General features: G+C 39.1%; 1 protein-coding gene across 5 annotated transcripts in view; it reads left to right on the top strand.

Moving 5' to 3' along the window:
- OSBPL1A (oxysterol binding protein like 1A) overlaps nucleotides 1-22,425 on the top strand; it is a 338,964-nt gene that overhangs the window by 32,609 nt on the left and 283,930 nt on the right. For 4 of the 5 annotated variants that reach the window (XM_036756461.1, XM_036756436.1, XM_036756451.1 and 1 more), the window contains exons 3-4: nucleotides 855-940; nucleotides 5,839-5,913. In XM_036756461.1, coding sequence (XP_036612356.1) covers nucleotides 855-940; nucleotides 5,839-5,913 — 161 coding nt within the window. Of the gene's footprint in view, nucleotides 1-854; nucleotides 941-5,838; nucleotides 5,914-21,638; nucleotides 21,774-22,425 lie in introns of those variants that run through there. The other variant, XM_036756469.1, reaches the window with a different exon arrangement.

Below are 22,425 nucleotides of genomic sequence, written 5' to 3'. Positions count from 1 at the left end.
TAGGGACTTTTTCCCTTTCTTCTTCCTGTAATTCTGATTCAGCTTTGTACTTCTTTCCATGTCATGGTTTATTCATCTGGCAATGTGTTCAGGTGATTCCACTGTAGCCACCAAACTTGCCATCTACATCTCATCAGTTTCTGTGGGAAACCTTCTATGCCAAATAAATACATTCTCCCAGAGCAACAAATAAACAACATTTTGAAAACACATAAAAGTGTATTACAAATATTTAACCTGGCATAAGTATTCAAATAGGGTTTTTATACATTGATACTATGCGAAAATCATTAAATAAACTGAATACCTGAGAACTTAGAATCATAGAATTTCAGAAATGGAAGCAACTAAGATCATTTAGTCCAGTCATCTCATTTTGTAAGCAAAGAAATTGATTTTCATGAACATTAAGTAACTTGTTCAAGGTTACACAGATGATTAGTGGAAGGTCAATGACTAGAAGCTAGATCTCTTGATTTCTGGTCCAGTAGTCTTCATGTTGTCCATTATAGACATTTTTTTTTGCCTTTCCTTTCCTATAATTTCTGATTTCTTTTCCTATAATTCCTATAATTTCCAGACCTGTAATTTCATTGGTATAGAGAATTACCTGAGAAGAAATTCCCTCTACCAGTTAAGATGAGTTGCCCAGGGTCGCACACCTAGTATGTGTCACACGTACTTAATAAATTTCATTGCATTGAAGCTAAGCAGTGTTGGGGTAGATTGTGCATAAGAATTTGAAAAAAACCACATTATGATTATAACTTTGTTACATAGAAACAACTGTTATAGTTATCATGAATGTGAGATTCTTCATTTACTTACAATTTGTGTTCTGATAACATTTTTAGGGAGAAGTAAATCTAATTTGGGCTGGACTCCTCTTCATTTGGCATGCTATTTTGGACATGGACAAGTAGTGCAGGATTTGTTGAAGGTATATTTATGGCTTTTAGTTTTAAAGACTTATGCTTAGAAGTTTATAATAAATATTGTGTTATTATTATTTTTATAGTATTTTAATGTAGTATTTTACTTTTCCCAATTACATGTAAAGACAATTTTTAACATTCATTTAAAAATAATTTGAGTTCCAGATTTTCTCCCTACCTCCCCCTTCCCTAAGATGGTGAGCAACGATATAGGTATAACAAATATTGTTGAAATGCCCTTATAGAAGGAGAGTAAAAGTGGATTTTAGTCAGTAATAATACTAGTAGTTGCTTTTTTTATTTAACCAGATCACAAGATGCCTTATGGCTCTGTAATAATAATTTAAGATTATCTAAGGCTAGTTAATTCGTATTTATTCTATTCCTTGAGTTTTAAATTAATGACTTTGCTATATGAAACTAGTTTAAAACTTTTAAGTATTTTTGAATACCAAAAGATTTTCATGATTTCCAAAAATATCTCCGTAGTAATTAAAGAGGAAATGGATTTTTTTTAATACTGCAAGCTTAGTATTTAAAGCAAATACTGGAGGTGATTTTTTTGAAAATGTAAAGGATTCATGCGACAGTCTAAATTATTGAGCATCCCATAGTGTGTGAAGCACTGTTTTATCAATTTTTTTCATGTAAGTAAGAATTTTACTTCCTTTCACTGCTTTAGAGCTAAAGAAACTTAGGTTGTACCTTCTGTTTCTTCCCATCTCAATGTAAATTTTACACTCTCAGTTTGTCATTTGTTTTTATTCAGTGGGTTAACTGCTCCTTAAGAAGTGTTAAACTGATAAATAGTGTCAATATAGAATTTCTTTAGTTTGTGAAGTATTTGATCCATGAAAGTCCTACTCTAGTGTCACTTCCTGGTATGGATACAGCCCTGCTTTCTCAAATGCTGTGATAGAAGAGTGTAATCTCTGGCAAGTTCTAACATGCTCTAGGGTGTGTGTGTGTGTGTGTGTGTGTGTGTGTGTGTGTGTGTGTGTGTGGAGTCAGGAGGACCTGAGTTCAAATCAGACCTCAGACACTTGACACACTTACTAGCTGTGTGACCTTGGGTAAGTCACTTAACCCCAATTGCCCTGCCTTCCCCACTGCGAAAAGAAAAATTGAAAAGACTTTGTGTGGTACTAGCAGCTGATGATTTCTGAGGACCAGCCTAGCTAAGCATGAAGAGGCTCATCACTAAGAGACTGGCCACTTAGTGATGAATTCTTTGTCCGTGGCAACCTGTGAAATAACGTAAAAATACAAAATTATCCTTATTCCTGTGAGCCCTCCTTCTTTATCTGTAGTGACAATAGCAGAGTGATGGATGAGGGGAATAGTGCTAAGAATCATACCGTTTTCAGGCCAGTAGTAAGTAAGCTCTCTGTGTAGCTAGTGAAGAGTCTGCATGCTAGCAGTTGGGAGTGAGGGGATTGGGAAAGGGTGGGAAAGGCCTCCTGCAGAAGGGGAGATTTGGGAGAAGACAGGCACACTAATACGTTAGCTGTGAAATGGCATAAAGCCATTTGGAATTATACAAATAAAGTGAGTAAACTTTTTTTAATTCATCTTTTTAGTCCCAAATTCTCTCCATCCCTCCAGTAAAAAAAGGTGAGATTTGAACTGGGTCTCAAAGTAATCCAGGGAAGCTAGGACTCAGAGGCGAGCAATAACAAATGTTTATTAGAAACACCATAGAAATTATGTATGTACAGAAAAGAAGGTGGCTGGTCATATAGCATGCTGCATTGTTAACCACATGTTAGGAGATTAGAAAAATGTGTTCTGTTACTTCAAAGCTTTTCACACTTTCTTTCTTTTTTCCATTTTGTATTAAATTCAGTACAGTTTGTCTAAGTACCCGTAGTGTTCGAGGCACTGGGAATACAATGGTCAGAAACAATTTAATTGCTGTTTTCAAGGATCTGAGACCCTGTTGGGATTGGCAGGATCAGAAGTTCATACAAACAGGTAGACTATGGATGAGGACAAAGGACAGAGCTGGAGAGAAGATTAGTAAAATGTTTCATTAAGGAAGCGACACCTCAATTGTGTCTTAAAGTAAGAAGATGTAAAAAGGCACAGATGAGAAGGGAACAGTTTTTTAGGCATGTTGGAAATTCATAAATCTATTTTGGCTGCAACATAAAATACATGAAGAGAAGTAGAGTAAAATAAACCTTTAAAGGATTTAAAGAGTCTTAAATTCTGGACCAACGAAGGGTTTTTTATTCTATAGGAATTTTATTCCTATAGGATTTTTTATTTTATTCTATAGGAAATGAGACCTACTGTACTTATTGTTTATTAGGATATTTGTTAACTTAATTTTTAAAAAAAATTTTAAATAGTATTTCATTTTTCCCCAATTACATATTAAGAAAATTTTTTAGCATTCATTTTTATAAGATTTTGAGTTCCAAATTTTCCTCCCTCTTGCCTGTTCTGAAAATGGTAGACACTTCTTTATACGTGTGTGTGCTATCATGTAAAACATATTTCCATATTTGTCACAATTGTGGAAGAAGAAACAGATCAAAAGGAAATAAAACCATGAGAAAGAATAAAGTAAGTGAAAAAAGTATGCTTCAGTCTGCATTCTGAGTCCATCAGTTCTTTATCTGGATACTCATCATACAATGTTTTCCTGGTCCTGCTCATTTCACTTTGCAGCAGTTTGTACAAGTCTTTCCAGGTTTTTTATTTGTTAACTTAAAAAAAAAAAGAAACCACATTTTATTTAATAAACCAAAATGCTATCTTAGAAGATTTCCTGAAACAGGATTTCTTCCTTGAGAATGTCACAATTATATAAGGTTCTTTGCAGAATATACCAACACAGGTGACCTTTTTTGACGACTCTCTGATCATTTAGCGGCTAGCTTGCTCAATAAACAGAACGTTGGACCTGGAGTCAGGAAACTTTGAGTTCAGACTGCCTCAGTTTCCTCATTTGTAACATGGGGATAATAATAGCATCTACCTCTCAGGGCTGATATGAGGATTAAATGAGATAAGATTTGTAAAGTGTTTCATACCCTAAAGTACTTTATAAATGCTACCTGTTGTTATTATCATCACCAAGTAAGACATTAAGCAGAGATATGCTCACCAAGGGTTTTTGTTAACTGTCAGGGAGGAGATCCAGCTTAGAGTCTAAGTCAAAGAAGGATGATGCCCTCTTAGGTGGTGAAGTCTTCCAGATGCTCCTGTTTGCAGATGACATTATACTTTGTGACTCAAGCTTTGGAACATTGCAGAACCTTTTTGATGAGAGTCATGAAAGAAATTGGCCTAACTAGCCATATTAGTGAAGGAAGAAACCAAGTGAATGAAGAAAGCCTATTGTCCAAATGATGATAAGAAATTTATCAGTTGAGTTTGTCCAGTTGTGTATGTGAACATTGATAGTTAAAGATAGCTATAGATACCTTTATGGAAAGATAAATCTTTGGGATAGTACTGCAAATGGGTGATGATTTGAGCCTAGAATACAGCAGGAATAGGAGAAAAGTAGGTTGACATTGTCTTTGGGAAAAGGCAAAATTATTTTAATGACTCCTAACCTCATCCTTGGAACAAAGGACTGTCTTTTAAATACCATCACTTTCCATTGTTGTCATATGGCCATGAGTCATGGAATATTACAGTCTCTTAGGATTTGAAATTGAGGATCACCCTAAGGGTAATGGAAATGTGCATGGTAGGTACAAGCAGGCTGTAGCACTTAGTAACAATGAATTGCAAAGGTCCATTGGAGTGCTTGAGAAGAAATAGGGAGTCAATGAATGATTTTGAGCAAGAGAGTCATGTGATCAAACCCATGTGTTAGGAAGATTAATTTGGCAGCTGTGTGAATAACACATTGAATTTCTGCTTTCTAGCTTATATCTTGTGTGACCATGAAAAAGGCACTTTATCTCTCTGAACCTCAGAGGGGTTGGACTAGATAATTTCTTAAGACCATATCCCTATGAGAGACTAAAGGAAAGGAGACTTTATATGTCTAGTAGAATAGTTCAGGCGCAAGGGTCTGAATTAGAATGATAGTACAGTGAATAGAGAAGAGGTCAAGGGTATGAAAATTGATAATTATATTTCAATATAATTGTTTTCTTTTGCATAGCTACATATTTTTGTAAGCTTATGTATTTTATTTTCTGTGTTCCAAAATATTTTTCAGAGAAGGGTCCATAAGCTTCACCAGATTGCCAATGGGTCCATGACACAGACAAGGTCAAAAAGCCCTGGTCTGGTAGGACGGACCACTTATGCAGAATAATTGAACGCATTTATGTTCTCTTTGCTTTACCCCCATGGATTGCTTTTTGTCCATTGTGTATGTTCTTTGATTTATTGTCACCAAGCCTTTAGTCATGTCCTGTGTTGGGAATGTTATTTCTTTCCATCTCTACCTCCGTTGAAATTCTGCAGTCCTTTAAGATTCTCCAAAAAAGTCATCTCATTCTTAAAGATTTTCCTGGTCCCAATAGGAATGAATAATCTTTACTTCCTCATGCGTCAAGTAGCTTCATATTTATATTTTTTATACTTGTAGTGTTCAATTTTTTGTTATACTTGCTTGTGTGTTAATATCCCCTTATTAGATTTGAAGCATCATAATGGCACAGAATTATCTTTATTTTTATATAGCCCATAATGCTCTGTAATAGAGTCACATATTTAGGTCTGTAAGAGAACCTAGAGATCATCTAGTCCAACTCTCGAATTGTATAGGCCCAGAGGAAGTAAGTGGCTTCAAATCTGGGTCCTGTGATATGCAGTGTTCTTTCTATCCTAGCAGCACTGCGCTGTGGAGTTTTAGTAAATGACTTTGGAATTGAATTATTTTGACTTATTTATTTATTGAGACATTAAAGTTTTATTTTTTGTTTTCTAGGCTGGTGCAGAAGCAAATGTGTTAAATGATATGGGAGACACTCCACTTCATCGTGCAGCATTTACAGGGCGAAAGGTAAAAATACGCCATGTACACCATGACTTCATCTATATACATGTATTTGTATTTATAATGTGTTTATAATGAAAATATGAACCTTGCAAATGTGAAAACATTTGAAGAGAGGACATGATTTTGATGTTATACCTAAAGGCTAAAAATGAGAGTTAATATCTTGTGTCAGTAAGGCAAGTGTCACAATATCAGTGGTGACCATGAATATGCCTGTATAGTTCTGTATCACAGAAGACAGAAGAAGTAAAACATTTATTCAGATACCAGAGGATCACGTCCCCAAACCAGTAACTCCAGTTCAACATAGCAACAATTATATCCCAAAACCAGTAAGCCCACTTTATCATAACAGCAGGTACATGAAACACAATATCCCAGCAGGGAGCCAAGCCATCCTGTAGCCTTCCCCTCTGCTGGGGCCTTCTCATATACACTCACTCACAAATCCTAGCTGTCTGCTTGCTTGTATCCTCTCCTCCCGCAGTTCTGAGAGAGAGTTTAATGGCTACCCTCAGAGTAGAGACACACACACACACACACACACACACACACACACACACACACACGTGCATATGCATATATACATGCACACATATAAAAATTAATATTACTAATTTGTCACGGGCTTCCGAAGCCTCGTGACTACGCTCGGGGTTCCCCCCAAGCCCCAGGCCTCTGCCTAAGCAAAGGGCCTGATCTCGCGGACAATGTACGGGGCGGGAGCTGAACAAGATGGTGAATGACTCCGTTTATTATTTCAGCAAGCAGCACATTTATACCTTTAGTGACGTAGGTACACTCTTTGGTTACGTGGATGAAAGACAGGTAAAGCTAATACACCTGGGTCCTAGGACCGCCCTGACTCCGCCTACTCTCCTCCCCTTCTCTTCCCGCACTACCCAAAGCTCCCTGCGGGCAGGCAGTCCAGGCAAAGACCGGAAACTCCACGTGGTCAGGCAGCCGGAAGTTCCACATGCTCTGCCAGAGAGCCGGAAGTTCCACGTGGTCAGGCAGGTCAGACCTGGAATCGCTAGGGAGGCAACAAAGGCGGGACCCCTCCTCCTGGCTCCACCCACATCCCAAAGCCCTGAGTCTATCTCAGCAGGCCCCTTGGCCTGGAGGTCTGAGGAGAGCAGGGCTTGGCTCTAACTCTGCCCGTAACACTAATTATATTACCATCATTAGTTATTTATATATTTATTATATTTATAAATTTTTATTTATATATAAAATATATTTACATATATTTATAAATATATACATATTTATAAATTATATAATTTATTATGATTGTAATAATGTTAGTTATATTAATATAATTAATTAATATAAATTAATTAATCCTTGTTAATGGCATTAATGGGCGGGGAAGATCTTTAATCACATTAACACCACATATCTATTTAAAGGAAGAACTCAAGCAAATTCATTAGTCAGCATTCTTTTTCGTAGAGTTAGAGAATAATAAAGTTAAAGGACCTTAGAATTTGTTGAATTCATCTTCCCAGTTAATGCAAGAATCATGTCTATAGCAACTTTAACAGATGATTATTAAGTCTCTGAATATTTCTAGTGATCAGGAGCTTACTTCCTCTTGGGGTAATACCATCCATTATTAGGGTCAAGTCATAAAGTGTTCTTTCTTATGTTGAGGGGAAATTTGACTTCTTTTTGGTCCTTGTTTTGTTTCCTATAACAATACAAAACAAATTTATTCCCTTTTTACATACAGCCCTTCAAATTTTTGAAGATAGTTGCCATATTTACCTGGGCAGCTAGGTGGCACAGTGGATAGAGTGACAGGCCTGGAATCAGGAAGACTCATCTTTGTGAGTTTATATGCCTGGGCAAGTCACTTAATGTTGGGGGTCCCTGACCAGCAAGGACCCCAATCTTAGTACGCAATGATGAGGCGGGAGTCAGGGCAGATACAACTCCGATTTATTGGGAGACATTATCCAGTTTTACAGGGTTTTGCACTACATGAGCAGAAGCAGGTGTTCAAGGGGTAAGGGGATGACAGCATGGGAAGATCGATATCGGGTGGGAAGAATCTGGATTGTAGCAAACTATGATTCCTACAGGCGTATGGGAAAATTAGGGCTGTTGCAAGATAGTTTCTATGGGAGTATGGGAACAAAGGGGGGTGCTGTCCTACAGTATCTATGGAGGCATGGGAAGCCTCAGGCATGTAGCCAGCTGATATCAGAGCTGTATGAGCTATGTGAGGCACGGGGCAGGATGCCCTTGTAAAGTATCAAAGATGTTCCAGTAAGTAAAGTATCAAAGCATTGTTGGTTCAAGAGCATTAGGTAGTGGCCAGCTGGGTTCCTCCTTCTGGGCTTGAGAGTCTCTAGTGGATGGACTCTGCCTGCATGAGAAGGATAACTACGGGGGGCTGTTAAGGACGGAGGCCCTCCCTCCGGGCGCCTGCCATTCCAACTCCTACTAAGCCTGTCTGGTTTTACCCAGGAAACAGGCCAAGTGCTAGGATCCTGACAGCCCCGGGGTTGGCACCAACCCCTTACAACTTAACCCTGTTCACCTTTGTTCCTCATCTGTAAAATGAGCTGGAGAAGGAAACGGCAAACCACTTCAGGACTTTTGCCAAGAAAACTCCAAATGGAGTTACAAAGTATCAGATATGATTGAAACAAGTGGACAACAACAAAATCATATTGGCCATTTAAAATTTCATATGTTGAGAAAACTATTTTTTAGCTTAAAAGAGATGCTGTACTTAGGTCATATTTATACATGTGTGTATTTATACATATATGTGTGTATATACAATACTAGTACTTTGTGAAAGCATTAACTGTGTGAGTCCTTATTGGAAAATGTGTGTAATATTTATGTACATAATATCTTTTAGATTACTACTCTCTTACATAATGTACATAATATTGAATATGTTGAATAATTAAGACATATATACAGAAATGATGATTTGACAGCCACTTAACTCTGATGAATATAAAAGAGATGTGTTTAAAGTTCCTCAGTGAATGGAGCACTGGACCTGGAGTCAGGAAGATGAGTTCACATTCTGAGTTAAACACTTACTAAGTATGTGGCACCCTGGCCAAACCATTTAACCTCTCTCACCCTCTATTTCCTCATCTGTAAAATAGGGATACTCATAGCTTCTCCATTCTAGGGTGTTGTGAGGATAAAATGAACTAAAATTTGTAAAGTGCTTTGCAGACCTTAAAGTACTATATAAATGTTGGCTATTATTATTATAGCAGATGTTAGTGACCCAAGAAGTTCTAATAACCTTATTCTTCCTTGTTAGACTTAGTACGTGAGTAGGGTTCAACAACAACAATAAGTGTCTACTATTTGTCCCAGATGCTAGTAGTCAACATTCAAGATGAATAAAACTATATGAAAACTGTCTTTTGATATGTGAATAGTTTATAAGATTGATCAAGAAAGAAAGAATCACAAAAGTCAGATCACCCCTCTTGTGAATATTTCTAATATTTACATTTAGACAACCTTTGAGGCAAAATTGAGTATTGAAAATAAGTTGTGACATACACTTTTAAAAAATTATATTTTTTATTTATTTTGTTAAATATTTCCCAATTATATTTGAATTTGGCTCTGCCACCCTAAGAAGTATTGTATATGGCCATGTTGTTGGATCTTTTGGTGTAAGGTGCCTACATTCTTTTATTCTTTTAAAAATTAAGAAAAAATCTATTTTCGGTTGTAAGTTCCTTCCCTCTCTTCCTTCTCCTCCTTCAAGAAGGCAAGGAAAATAAAAAAACCATTACAAGGTATATATAGATATGCAAAACAGATTTCTGCATTAGCTATGTTCCTAGCAGGAATAAAGGAAGGAAAAGAAATAGAAGAAAGTATGCTTCGGTTTGCACCCTATGACCATCAGTTCTCTTTCTGGACGTGGATTGCATGTTTCATTATGGATGTGACATATATACTTCATACCAATAATCTCATCAGTCTGGGTTTAGATCATAACCCAGCTCTATTTTCTCATCTTGTATGCTTCTTATCCATTCCTTTTCTTAAACTCTGCGTAGAGAATTCACTGAGTGCTCTATAGGCTTATTTTTGACTCTTTTTAATATTTTGTAGATATATGTATAGGACTTAGCTTACTTACCTCTTAATCTCTCACTCTTACTATGTAAATGGCTCACCTTTTCTATTCTGCATGTTCTCAGGGATGTCTTTTGTATTACTACTCTCTTACATAACATACTACAGCCTTGAACAAGATTCTACATCTCTTTGCTCTCAGTATGTTTTCTGACTGTTCCCCATGCCTGGAAGATGTCTATCTCTCTTTGTCTCCTCCTTCTGGTTCTTCAGTTTCCTTCAAGTTCCAGCTAAAATTCTTCCTTCTCCGGGAAGCTTTTCCTGAGTCCTCTTAATTCTAGTTCTTTCCCTCTGTTGATTATTTCCTGTTTATCTTGTTGGTATATCCTGTTGTTTCCCCCATTAGATTGTGAGCTCCCTGAGAGCAGAGACTTTTTTTGGCCTTACTTTGTATCTCCAGAGCATAGTACAGTGCCTGGTATGTAGTAGGCAATTAATAAATGTTTACCGATTGACTGACTACTTAGACTACTTCCAGCCACTTGGACCAACTGTGGTTTGGTTTGGTTTGGTTTGGTTTTGCTTTTGCCCAGTGTCACTTTTAATTCTGATTCCATTAAGATTGTGCTGTTACATGGCCTGTAGTCATACGTAATCCTTGGAAGAATATCGATATTATAAAGATGAGCTTTTGCAACAGGAAGTTGCTTAGAGTCAATGATATCGCTGCATGATTTCCTTAATGTGGTCTTAACCAATATATTCATCTTTGGGCTTCACTCTTTGTCCATCTTCAGTGACTGTCCAAGACACCCATGCTGAAGGGTGTCTTGGACAGTCAATGGACTCTTCCTCTATTCACATGTTTTCATCTAGGTAATATAATTTTTGTCAGCATACATAGTAGATAGAGGAATGTTCTTGGAATCAGGAAGATCTGGGTTCAAATCCTGCCTCTCATACTAGTCTTGGCCTCTTAGTGTACCAGGAAATTCTCAAAGACTTTAATCTACAGGGGAATTGTCTATCTGCATCATTGCAGGGAGTTTCTACTATGGGAGTTACCTGAACCAGTGAATTGCAATACTGGACTTTTATCTCTCTGGGTTGGTAGTTGCTTTTTTGTTAGTCTTGTATTATTCTTCTGATTTATTTTTTAAAATAATTTTTAGCAATTTGTTATTTTGTTCTTAACAAATAGTAATTAACATGAACATTTCTTTATACAAAGATGAGCAGAAAAAGGAGATTGCTTATTAAGCTTTGAATCTCTATTGTGGACAGCTTGCCTCTTTTAAAGCGCAGACTGCATTCACTGTTTGTTTTGGAGCTGTTCTGCTGGTTTGTGTCCTGCTTTGAAATGTCCTCTGTTCTCTTGTTTTTTTTTTAAATGCATCATCACTATCACTTGTCCTCCATAGAACCCATTTTGAAATTTAAAAATACAAAAAAACCTAAAAACAGCAAGCTCCCCAAACAGGTGAACTAAAAAACATTCCCCCAATCCTTGTGTCAGATAAAGCTCTGTCATGCCAAACATAGCTGTACATTTTTCATATCCAGAGATATGAGGAGCAGCTAGGTGGTGCATTGGATAGAGCACCCGCTCTGGAGTCAGGAGGACCTGGATTCAAATGTGGCCTTAGATGCTTACTAGCTGTGTGACCCTGAGCAAGTCACTTAACCCCAGTTACTTCCCAAAACAAAAAAAATGCCTGTCTCATTTTATATCTTACCTCTATCTCCTTTCTTCTAGTAAGCTTTTTTTCCCCTTGGGCCTTTGGGATTTTTGTTGGTTATTGCATTAATCAGAGTCTTTTAAAGTTGTTTTTTTCTTCAAAGTTGTAGTTACTGTCTAAATTTTCGTGTTGTGCTTATTTCAGTATGCATTGGGTTATTAAAATCTTCTCATGTTTATCTGAATTTCATTACATTAATATACCATAATTTGTTCAAACATTCCCCAATTGATGGGCACTTTATTTTCTCAATTTGTTACCATCCTTTTCTTTTGCCTTTGATCTCTTTGGGGGATATAAGCGAAGTAATGATATTACTAAGTTAGAAAATGTACAAGGTTTGTGACTTTTTGAGTATAGTTCCACATTGCCTTCTGGAAGGGTTGGATCATTTCAGAGCTCTACAAGCAGTGTATTAGTGTGTTTGGATTTCCTATTCCTCTCCAGCAATTGTCATTTTCCTTTTTTTCATCTTTTCCAGTCTGAGAGGTGTCAGGTAGAATTGTAGAGTTGTTTTAATGTAATTTAATTTGATTTAGCTACTCTCTTTTTATTAGGGGCTCGAAGCATTTTTTCACAAGGTTATTGATATGCCTTCTCTTTTTTATTAAAATAGTATTTTATTTTTTTCTAATTACATGGAAAGACTATTTTTAACCTTTTTTTTAAAATAAAATTTTGAGTTCCAAATTTTCTCCTTTCTTCCCTCCTCTCCCTCCTCCCTAAGATGGTATGCAATTTGATATAGGTTACATATGTGCAATCATGCAAAACATATTTCCATATTAGTCATGTTGCTAAAAACAGAACAAAAGAGAAAAAAAACTGAAAAAAGTAAAGTGAAAATAGTGTGCTTTGATCTGCATTCAGAGTTCATCAGTTCTTTCTCTGGATATGGATAGCATTTTCCATCATGAGTCTTTTGGAATTGTCTTGGATCATTGTATTGCTGAGAAGAGCTAAATCAATCATAGTTGATCATCATACAATGTTCCTGTTACTATAATGTTCTCCTGGTCCTGCTCACTTCACTCAGCATCTGTTCATGTTAAGTCTTTTCAGGTTTTTCTGAACTCTGCCTGTTCATCATTTCTTATAGCACAGTAGTATTCCATTATATTCATATACCATAACTTATTCAGCCATTCTGCATTTGATGGGCGTTCTCTCAATTTCCAATTCTTTGCTACCACAAAAAGACCTGCTATAAATATTTTTGCACCTGTAGGTCTTTTTCCTTTTTTTTTATGATCTCTTTGGGATACAGACCTAGTAGTTGTATTGCTGGATCACGGTTCCAAATTACTCTACAGAATGGTTGGATCAGTTCACAATTTCTTTTTTTTTTTTTTTTTGCCAAGGAAAATGACAAAGTTTATTAAGGGTTTCCCATATTGGGTTTCTTAAGAAGTCCTACCCTTTGTGATACCTGTTTTCACAAGCGGGCCAGATTCAAAGATTGCATCTGAGCGCCTTCATGCAGGCAAGATGAAACTTATATACATAAAGATTGTAGGAAGGATTGAGGGGTGATCTGGGTGACTAGAGGAGGGGTTTAGGGAGGGGCTTGAGGAGGAGTCTAAGGAGGAGCTTGACGGGACTGGGATGAGGTCAGACTCCAGGAACCAAGAGACTGGGATCTAGGGTGGGAATAGCTGAGGGCATGGATATTGATAGTATCAAGGGTGGTAAGTAGCTGGACAATAAAGGGCAAGGCCAGGTAGAGATTTGGGCCTAATGATAATGTAAGGCTTATGGCCTTAGGGGAAGGCCAGATCTTGTGGGAAGATTCAAGGAGAGTTCAAGGGGGCTCCCAGAGACTGTGTTCCAGGTTCAAGGGGCTTCCCAGAGACTGTACCCTCATTATTTCCCCCTCAAACAAATAGGACCCAAATTCTTTTGGGGCCCAAGGGGGTTTCCACAGTCTAAACTCCATCATTCCCCCCTCAAACAAATGGGACCCAAATTCTTTTGTAGTCAGGGACGAAGGTGTAAGCTTCTGAAATTGCTTCCTGCTGGCAAGGGGTGTAGAGCTGTCCCTGCCTCGATGGATACAGTTCAAGGGGTACATAGTCTGAGCAGTCATCTGGAAGTTGATGTCTTGGAGCCTGGAGGAGACAAACCTGGCAAGGAGGTTAAGCAAACAACCAAACAGACAGTATAGGAGTATAGAGAAAGGACAGTTTCCCTGGTGTAAAAGACAATTTCCCTGGAGGGAATTAAAGATGACTGTTTCATACCTAGCTCCCCTAATCACTTGTTCTGTGTACCACACTGCTTCGGGGTCCTTTTGGCACACCCAAAGAATTAGCTCAGAGGTATCTAAGAGCAAGGCTTGATATTTGGTGAGCCTGTGGCTAGCCAGCCACTGGTGGCCATCTACTTCTAGGATGCTCTGAACTCGATGGGGATTCAGAGCTTCTAAGGGCTGGTCTGCTAGAGGTTTAGAAGCTTCTTCAGTTAGAGTGGCTGTAGCAGCCATGGAATATAATTCTTTTGAACAGCAGGCAACTGGCCTGGGGTCAGGTCTTAAGGACTGGGTTAGGTTTCCCAAAGCCCGTCCTCTCCTTTCATCAACATACAGAGTGAAAGGTTTTTCTAGATTAGGTAAAGCTAATGCTGGAGGGGTGGTCAATTTAGTTTTCAAATTCTTAAAAGCTTTAGCCTGCTCCGGGCCCCACTCTAAAGGGAGGGAGTCAGGGCCTTGAGTGGAATCATAAAGAGGTTTAGCAATGAGATCAAAATTAGGGATCCAGAGTCTGCAAAATCCAGCCATGCTTAGAAAGGTTTGAGTTTGTTTCTTAGTGTCTAAAATAGGAATAGACAGTATTGTCTTCTTCCTCTCAGAGGTTAAGGATCGTGAGGTAGGCATTAATTCATGACCCAGATACTTTATGGATTGGCATGCTATCCGGACTTTGTTCAAAGAGACCTTATAGCCTTGAGTACCCAAGAAGTTCAGGGCTTCTGCATCAGCAGCCAAAGAAGCCTCCCAGGTGGGGCTATAAGTAAAAATATCATTCACATACTGAATTAAGCTACTGTCAGCTGATTTCAGATCTATTACATCTTTTCCCAAAGCTTGGCCTAATAAATGAGGGCTATCTGGAAATCCTTGGGGCAAGACTGTCCATGTTAGCTGACATGAACTTGATTCCCCTAGAAGTATCCATTCAAAGACAAAAATAAATTGTGAATCTGTGTGCAAAGGTATACAGAAAAAGCCATCTTTGAGGTCCAGGGTGGAAAACCAGTGGGTACCCCAATATGGGTTGGGGCAGTGTATAGGAATAACAGCTTCATTAACAGCCCTGAGATCTTGAACCATTTGGTATTCTCCATTAGACTTTCTTTTTTTTTTTTGATAACCAGTTGTTTATTGTCAGTTATATTGAAATTCACTTTGCAGATTTTACCAAATGTCCTTTAATAGTGAAGGGTCAATAATCTTGAGTTTGTTAACAGTCAGTTATAAGAGCTATGCAATAACATATATTTTCCTTTTCCTTCTTCTTATAGACAATGTTTCCCCAAGTGGAAAGTCTGGTGAAAGGAAGAGGTAGTCTAAAGTCAGAAGTTAAAGAAATTGTTCCCTATATTTCTTTCCAGTTTAGAACAGTCTCTGAATGAACATCCTTTAATGTTGTTACAGCCCACATTTTTGCTCCTTGGATCAAAATGGGAGACATTCCTATCTTTCAGATTTTATCCACTTCTGAGGGAGAAGGACATGGTGCCAATTCCTCTTAAAGACTAGTGGTTTGCCTATGATGCTAAAGGTGCTCTAAGGAATCAGGATTTGGTGGCCATTATGTACTTAAAAAATGCTGAAGATGCATCCCTGCTTTTATAATCCTCATCCTTATTCCCACAGTAGGGCACTATATTTGGAACATAGGGCTGGAAGTAAAATTTGGAATTCAGGCCTGGGAATCTAATCAACTATCTTTTAGCTCCTTGGAGATTATTGATAAACTATAATAAAATTCACAACCACAAAGGTATTCCATTAATTGAGTTCTCAAATGAAGAAAAATGCCATTGTTACGTCAAACAGCAAAGACACTTCCTAATTTGGTTCCCCAATTAATCACTGACTGTATTTAGCTTCTTTCATTTATTTCCTTCTTGATGTCCTAATCAAGGAATCTACAATTACATTACTAAATGACACAGCTAGAAGAAATGAAAAGCAAATAGAAAGAAAAGCATAAAATTCTATGCATGATAGAAGAATAAAAAAAGATTTCTCTGACTCCAGAAATAAGTGTTATGATAAAAGACTGGGTTGTAGCTTGTGTCATTGATTTGTTTTCTCATTTAATTGGTCAGTCTTCTGAGATCATTTAATTGAATAATCAAATCAAAATTCTAGGATATAATAATTGTCAAAATATATAAATGGTAGAGTGAGGAAATGAATAGGTCTTTCCCATAATTAGATCCATATGTCAAAGAAGAATCATGGAGATATAGACTGTATTACCACTAAATCTGATTAACTAGAAGAGGAAGAAGATGGATCCTTTAGGACTAGAATGTGGCTACTCATAGGAAGATTCCTGCTCTCTCTTTATAGAAGACTGATCTGAGCCAAAGCCTGAGCCCCGTTGCCTGGGGCTGGAGGACTGCTGGGAATTGGAATTATGCCCTTGACCTACAGGAATGCTTATCTTGCCATGTGGACCAGATCCGTGACCTCTGTTGCTTGATGACTGACCTGTTCCTGACCCATGTTGGCCAGAGCTAGAGGACTGCCTAGAGCCAGAGCCATCATTCCTTGAGCTAGAAGACTGATTGGAGCTGGAACTATGTCCTTGATCTTGATAGGTTCCTGATTGCTCACCTGAGTTGGACCAATGTTTTCTCTGAGAGGAGGATTGACCTGAGCCTGAACCATGTCTCCCAGAGCTGGAATGACCTGATCCAGACCCTTGTTGCTTAGAACTTGAAGACTGACTTGAGCCAGATTCAGAGCCAGAGTGTGAGCCTGAGCCAGAATCTGAGTGTGAGCCATGTCAGCCAGAGTTGGAAGACTGCTGAGAACTGGAACTATGTCCTTGTTGTACAGGGATGCCTATCTTGGGGTGTGAACCAGATCCGTGTCCCATTCTGGTAGATGACTGACCTGAATCTGACCCATATTGACCAGAGCTAGAGGACTGCCTGGAGCTGGAGCCGGAGCCGGAGCCAGAGCCAGAGCCAGTGGCAGAATTGTATTTCCCTGTGTTTGAGCACTGAAGACTTCTGAAACTTTTTCCTTGTCCTTCAAAAGTCACAGATGGAACCTTTTCTCTAGATTCATTTTCTTGCTTCTTAAATCCATCTTCTTGACTGCTTTTGGATTTATATCTTTTCCCACTCTCTTGACTTACATTTTCAGAGTCAGTTTCATATTCTTCTCCATGTACTCTGGATGGGCTTGTCTTTGAATTATGTCTTCTTCCTTCCTGTTTGCTTGAGTTGGATGCTTGTTTATCTTCATTACTCTTTCCTGAATTTTTTGAATTTGACCCATGATTTGTTTTCTTTGTGCCCTTCTGCTGCGAACTCAATAGAGAACCTTCCTTATCTTGACCTCCCAAGCTGGACCTGTGCTCAACTTTCTGTGTTTCCCATGATTGCCCAGGTCTGGATTTTTTATATTCTTTTTCAGTTTTCCAATTTGAATTATTGAAATCTGATTCCCCCCCTTTTTGTTCTTCTTCCTCTTCCTCTCCTCTTCCAGTCTGATCCTTCTGGTGACTGTGGCAGTACTCTGTCTTGAAGGTTTTGTTGAATGCCATTGTCAGCTTGAATATCATCAATAGGAATTCAGTAAAATCTATTTTCTTGTTACTATCTTGATCCATATTAAGCATGAAGACATCCACAGTATCAGCATCTTCTGGATTCTTCAGAATACACTGAAGCTCATTTTCTAGAAATTCCTTCAATGCACTTTGGCTCATTGTGTCACATTCCTCATCTTGATCACAGTATTGGTAGAAGACATCCATGATGGTGGTGATGCTTGTCAGGAGATGAGACATTTTGGTGCACAATTTAATTGTCCTAGTTCACCAAAAGAACAAGTAGGAAGGAGATGGAAGCAGCTTGCAAGGCACCGACTGTCTGGGATGTTGTCCATTAGACTTTCTTAAGGGAAGGATTGGAGTGTTGCATGGAGATTGACAAGGGACTAGGATTTTATGCTTAAGGAATTTTTCAATTAATGGTTGCAGTCCTTCCCAAGCCTGAGGCTTAATTGGATATTGATGGTGATTGGGGAACACATTAGAATCTCCAAGGCAAATAAGGACTGGGGTGGCATGAGTAGCTTTCCCAGGAATCCTCTGATCCCAAACAACTGGCTTGACTGTCTCCCACACTTCTGGGGGAACATGGGGAGATCTGGTGAACAGAGGGAAAAGGGAGCTGGGAGGTTTAACTAGAGAAAATTGGCTCCCCAATTTCACCATCAGGTCCTTTCCCAACAAGGGGGCAGGGCCAGAGGAGAGTGTAAGGAAGGAGTGTTCAAACAACAGATTCTTGATGTCCATGACCCAATGGGTCAAGGGGTATGTAGGACCAGAGCAATTAGTTAAAACAAGAGAACATAGCCGTGATAAAGTGGGTAATCTTACCTTCTGTTTCAACAATCTAGCTAGCAGCTGTTGTGGGAGTAAAAGACCAACCCAAGCCCAACAACAAGAACGCTACCAGCACACTGCAAAAGCACAGGTTCTTTTCATCTGCCTCACTAAGGAAAGCAACGTTAAGGGGTTGACAAGCTTACTTTAATTCAGCATACAAATACAATTCACTTAGTTCGGGGAAAAAGCCAGCATGCTGAACTTCGGAACAAATTACAAACATCAGCAGACAGACCCTGTCTGATTCAAATCCCAGTACATAGTTACCAGAGTTTAACAAAGTCCCAACATCCAAGTTTACGAGCTGGAGGGCTTCTTAGCTACAGCTGCCCGGGAGTCTCCAAACACCACCAAGAGTGAGAGCCCTGCACAAATGGCTCTGTCTTCTCTTCTTAAAGCATTTCAGACGTCATCAACGTCATCTGAATGACCAGAACTTAGGCTCCTATGATTGGCTCTGGAGTTAGCACCTCCCCTTAGTTAGTTCCACCGTGGGCCCCACCTTAGTTACCAATCCACACCCACATAGGTTTTACACCTAATAGGGGTTTGGGCCTGGGGCTTAGCACCTGGTAAGACTCAATGAAATACACAGAATAAACAAAAGCCAAACTCTTCTAGGGCACATGGTTGAACTAAGTGCTAAGAGCGCATTTTGCTTACCAACACACCTTCAGCCTCGATTTTGCGCAGGGCTCTGTGAGAGAGGTGGAGAAGGTGGGAGCACTGCCAAGCCCCAGGCTTTCCCCTCCTTCCGAGTCTTGAGAAGACTGGAGGACAGGGTACTGGGAGGAGGCTCTACCACTTTTCCAACCTCGGCGATAGTCCTTCCACCAGTATCCCTCATGGCCACATGATGGGCACAGTCGTGGAGGCGTGGATCCTGGAGGCTTCCTCCAGGGGGGCACCCTAGAGGGGTACTCCTTATACCAGTGACCCTCCTTGTGGCATTGAAAGCAGGTTTCCTCACGGCCCACACTGCCAGGCTTCCTCCAAGGGGACCCCCTGGAGGGGTGCTCCTTGGGTTTTTTCCTGGCCGTGGCAGCAGTCAAGAATGGAGCATGTTCTCTGTTTCTAGCCCTTTCCCTGAGTTTTCTTTCCTTTGCTGCAACTAGGTCTCTGTTGTTAAAAACTCCAAAGGCCATCTCCAGTAATTGGGCCTGAGGTGTTTGGGGTCCCATTGCCAGTTTCTGTAGTTTCCTCCTAATATCTGGGGAAGCCTGATTAATGAAATACCTGTTAAGTATTGCTGCCGCTTCAATAGAATCAGGATTCAAATTTGTATACTTCTTAATAGCTTCTACTAGCCGGACTTGGAAAAGGGCAGGGTTTTCCTTCTCTCCCTGAGTAATTTCCCTAATTTTTTGAAAGTTTATTTGCTTTTAGAATGCTGTTCTTAGGCCTTCTAACAGGCAAATTACCATATGATCTCTCTTTCCTCTATCCTCACTCTTTTGATAATTTCATCCTGGGTCACTATTGGGAACAGCAGCTGTTCCTGGGGGATATTTTATGAGGTTATCGCTAGCCAAACGATCCCCAAATTTTCCTCTTCAGTGGTACAACAGATAGAGAAGAGGATGTGCAGTTCATCCCAAGAAAGCTCAAATTGTAGGGACAGATCCCTAAAACCCTCAGTAAACTTAGTGGGGTCTTCCAAGTATCTCCCCAGTTTCTGTTTAACCCTAATGAGATCTGAAATGGAGAATGGAACATGCATGTACTCTGATTGTCCCTGTAGAGGAGGCAGTACTTCCCTCAGGGAAAAAAGCCTTGAAGGAGCTATGGAGACTGAGGCTTGGGGGGGGGGGATAGAGGAAGTCCCACTTCTTGTGAGGGAGGGGCTGGGCAATGCCAGCTGAACTAGATTAGACTGCAAGGCCAGGGGATCAGGCTGACAAGGGAGAATATCAGTTGATACCTGAGGAAGGGTACAGGTCACAGGGGGAGATACCCCAGAGACCCAAATGGGTGCCACCTCAGAAAGGCTAGGGGAGGAGATATTGCCGTGGGGGCAGGGCCCGACACTGGAACCTGAGTAGGGGCCGCCTCTGGGAGAGGGGCTGAAGGGGGAGCTGCCTCAGCTAGACTGGTGGCTGGGACCTGAAAAGTAGTCGCTGAAGGGGGAGGGTCCGAAGTCCTGGGGGTCATAAGAAGGGGGTCATCTAAAATGTCCTGTTCACCCCCATTGCCCCTTTGTGGGGCAGCTCTAGGTACAAGCATCTTACAATCTTTTCTGAGGATGGGGTTCTTTTTAAATTCTTTAGAGAAACTAGATTTTTCCCAGAAAAAATGTTAGCATGGCCTACCATGAGCAATTAATATTTGTCCAGTTATTTAAGTATATCTTCTATAAAGTGTTCAATTTTAATTTAATCAAGTGATTTAGAGTACTTCTTCATATGCCGATAAATGTGATATAAAAGTTTTGATTTCTTCATCTGAAAACTGTCTGTTCATATTTTTTGACCATTTATCACTTGGGGAATGGCTTGTATTCTTATAAATTTGACTCAATTCTCAGTATATTTGAGAAATGAGGCCTTTATCAGAGACACTTGCTATAAAGATTGTTTCCCATAAGCTGCCAGATATTTTGGCAGGGAATAAATCAGTGGATGTGTGTGGTAAAAATATTAGGACCAAACCAATCCCACCCTCTTTTCCCCCATTAGTTCTGCTTTTGTTTCAAAATATTGCTTCTATAAATATTGAGGATTTTTCCTGTCACCCACAGAGAAAGGCTTCTTAATTAAATATGTACCTAGTTATTTACATATTGTTTTCTCCATCTGAATGTCAGCTCCTTGGGGGCAGAGATTGTTTTTTGCCTTTGTTTGTATCCCCAGTGCTTAGGACAATGCCTGGCACATAAGTAAGAGCTTAATAAATGCTTTTGACTGACAACTTCATGTTACTCAGTAGACATACAGAAGATTACTTGTTCATTATTCAAAGGACTCACTGACTTTGTTGGTAATTCTTGACAAAGCATATATTACAGTAACATCTCATTAATTCAGCATAATTGTGGAATGAGGTATTTTACATGAGTAAATTTTCCAAATAACTAAACCTTAAACTTTCATCAAATTATAATTTTTGTGTTAATATTTTTATGAAAAATTTCTAACATGAATTAAACATTGCTGCCTTTTTAAAAAAAGAACATACCAGTATGATTTCAATTTTTTTCCTCCAAGTATATGTTTCATGAGAATCTAGAAAATATCTCTCTGCCTATCTATCTCCCTATCTCCTCTTATTTTCTACTTAGATTCCCTTGTGTTTAGCTAAGGCAGTCATTTCCAAGCCTGGATTATATCACTCTCTGAGAATGTGATTGTCTCCAAAGCCTGGAATCAAGAGATGTCATTGTGTCAAAGAATAAACTTTCCAAGTGGAACCTCAGGTAAGCATGTAGACTCAATAAAACCCATACCTTACAGGCATTAAAGATAAAGCAAATGTAGGAATAGTCAGTACATCATATTCCATGTATAAACCTCGGTCAACTCTCCCACCAATAAGCTTAGTATCTGTAGGGGCAAGTGGGCATAAATATGCATAATAACAGCTTATACCTAGCATTTATATAGTGCCTGCTCTGTGCCAGGTGCTGTGCTAAGCACTTTACTAAAATTATCCCATTTGGTCCTCACAATAACCCTTGGAGGTAGGTGCTATTATTATCCCCATTTTATAGTTGAGGGAACTGAGGCAAACAGATTAAGTGACTTGCCCAAGGTCATACAGCGATTTAGTGTCTGAAGACAAATTTGAATTCAAGTCTTCCAGAGTCCGGACTCAGTGCTATCTTCTGTACTGCCTTGCTGAGTATCTTATATAAACCTTACATAAACTTAAATAAACCTGGCATAAAGGAACACCCATAGGTCAGGAGTAACTCATAAGTCTGGACTGTAGGCTTGGTTGTCATTAGTATTTCTAGGAACATCTGTACCACATGAAGCGACTTCTTTGCTAACTTGCTCCTTCTGATCTTCACCAACCTCCAGCTGGGCAAATACTCTTCTCTTCTTTAGAACAAGCTCTTTCAACTT

Source organism: Trichosurus vulpecula, chromosome 1 (genome assembly GCF_011100635.1).
Source record: "Trichosurus vulpecula isolate mTriVul1 chromosome 1, mTriVul1.pri, whole genome shotgun sequence".
NCBI lineage: Eukaryota > Metazoa > Chordata > Mammalia > Diprotodontia > Phalangeridae > Trichosurus > Trichosurus vulpecula.
Note: the sequence above shows the minus strand (reverse complement) of the source record. Positions and strands in the feature narration are given on the sequence as shown.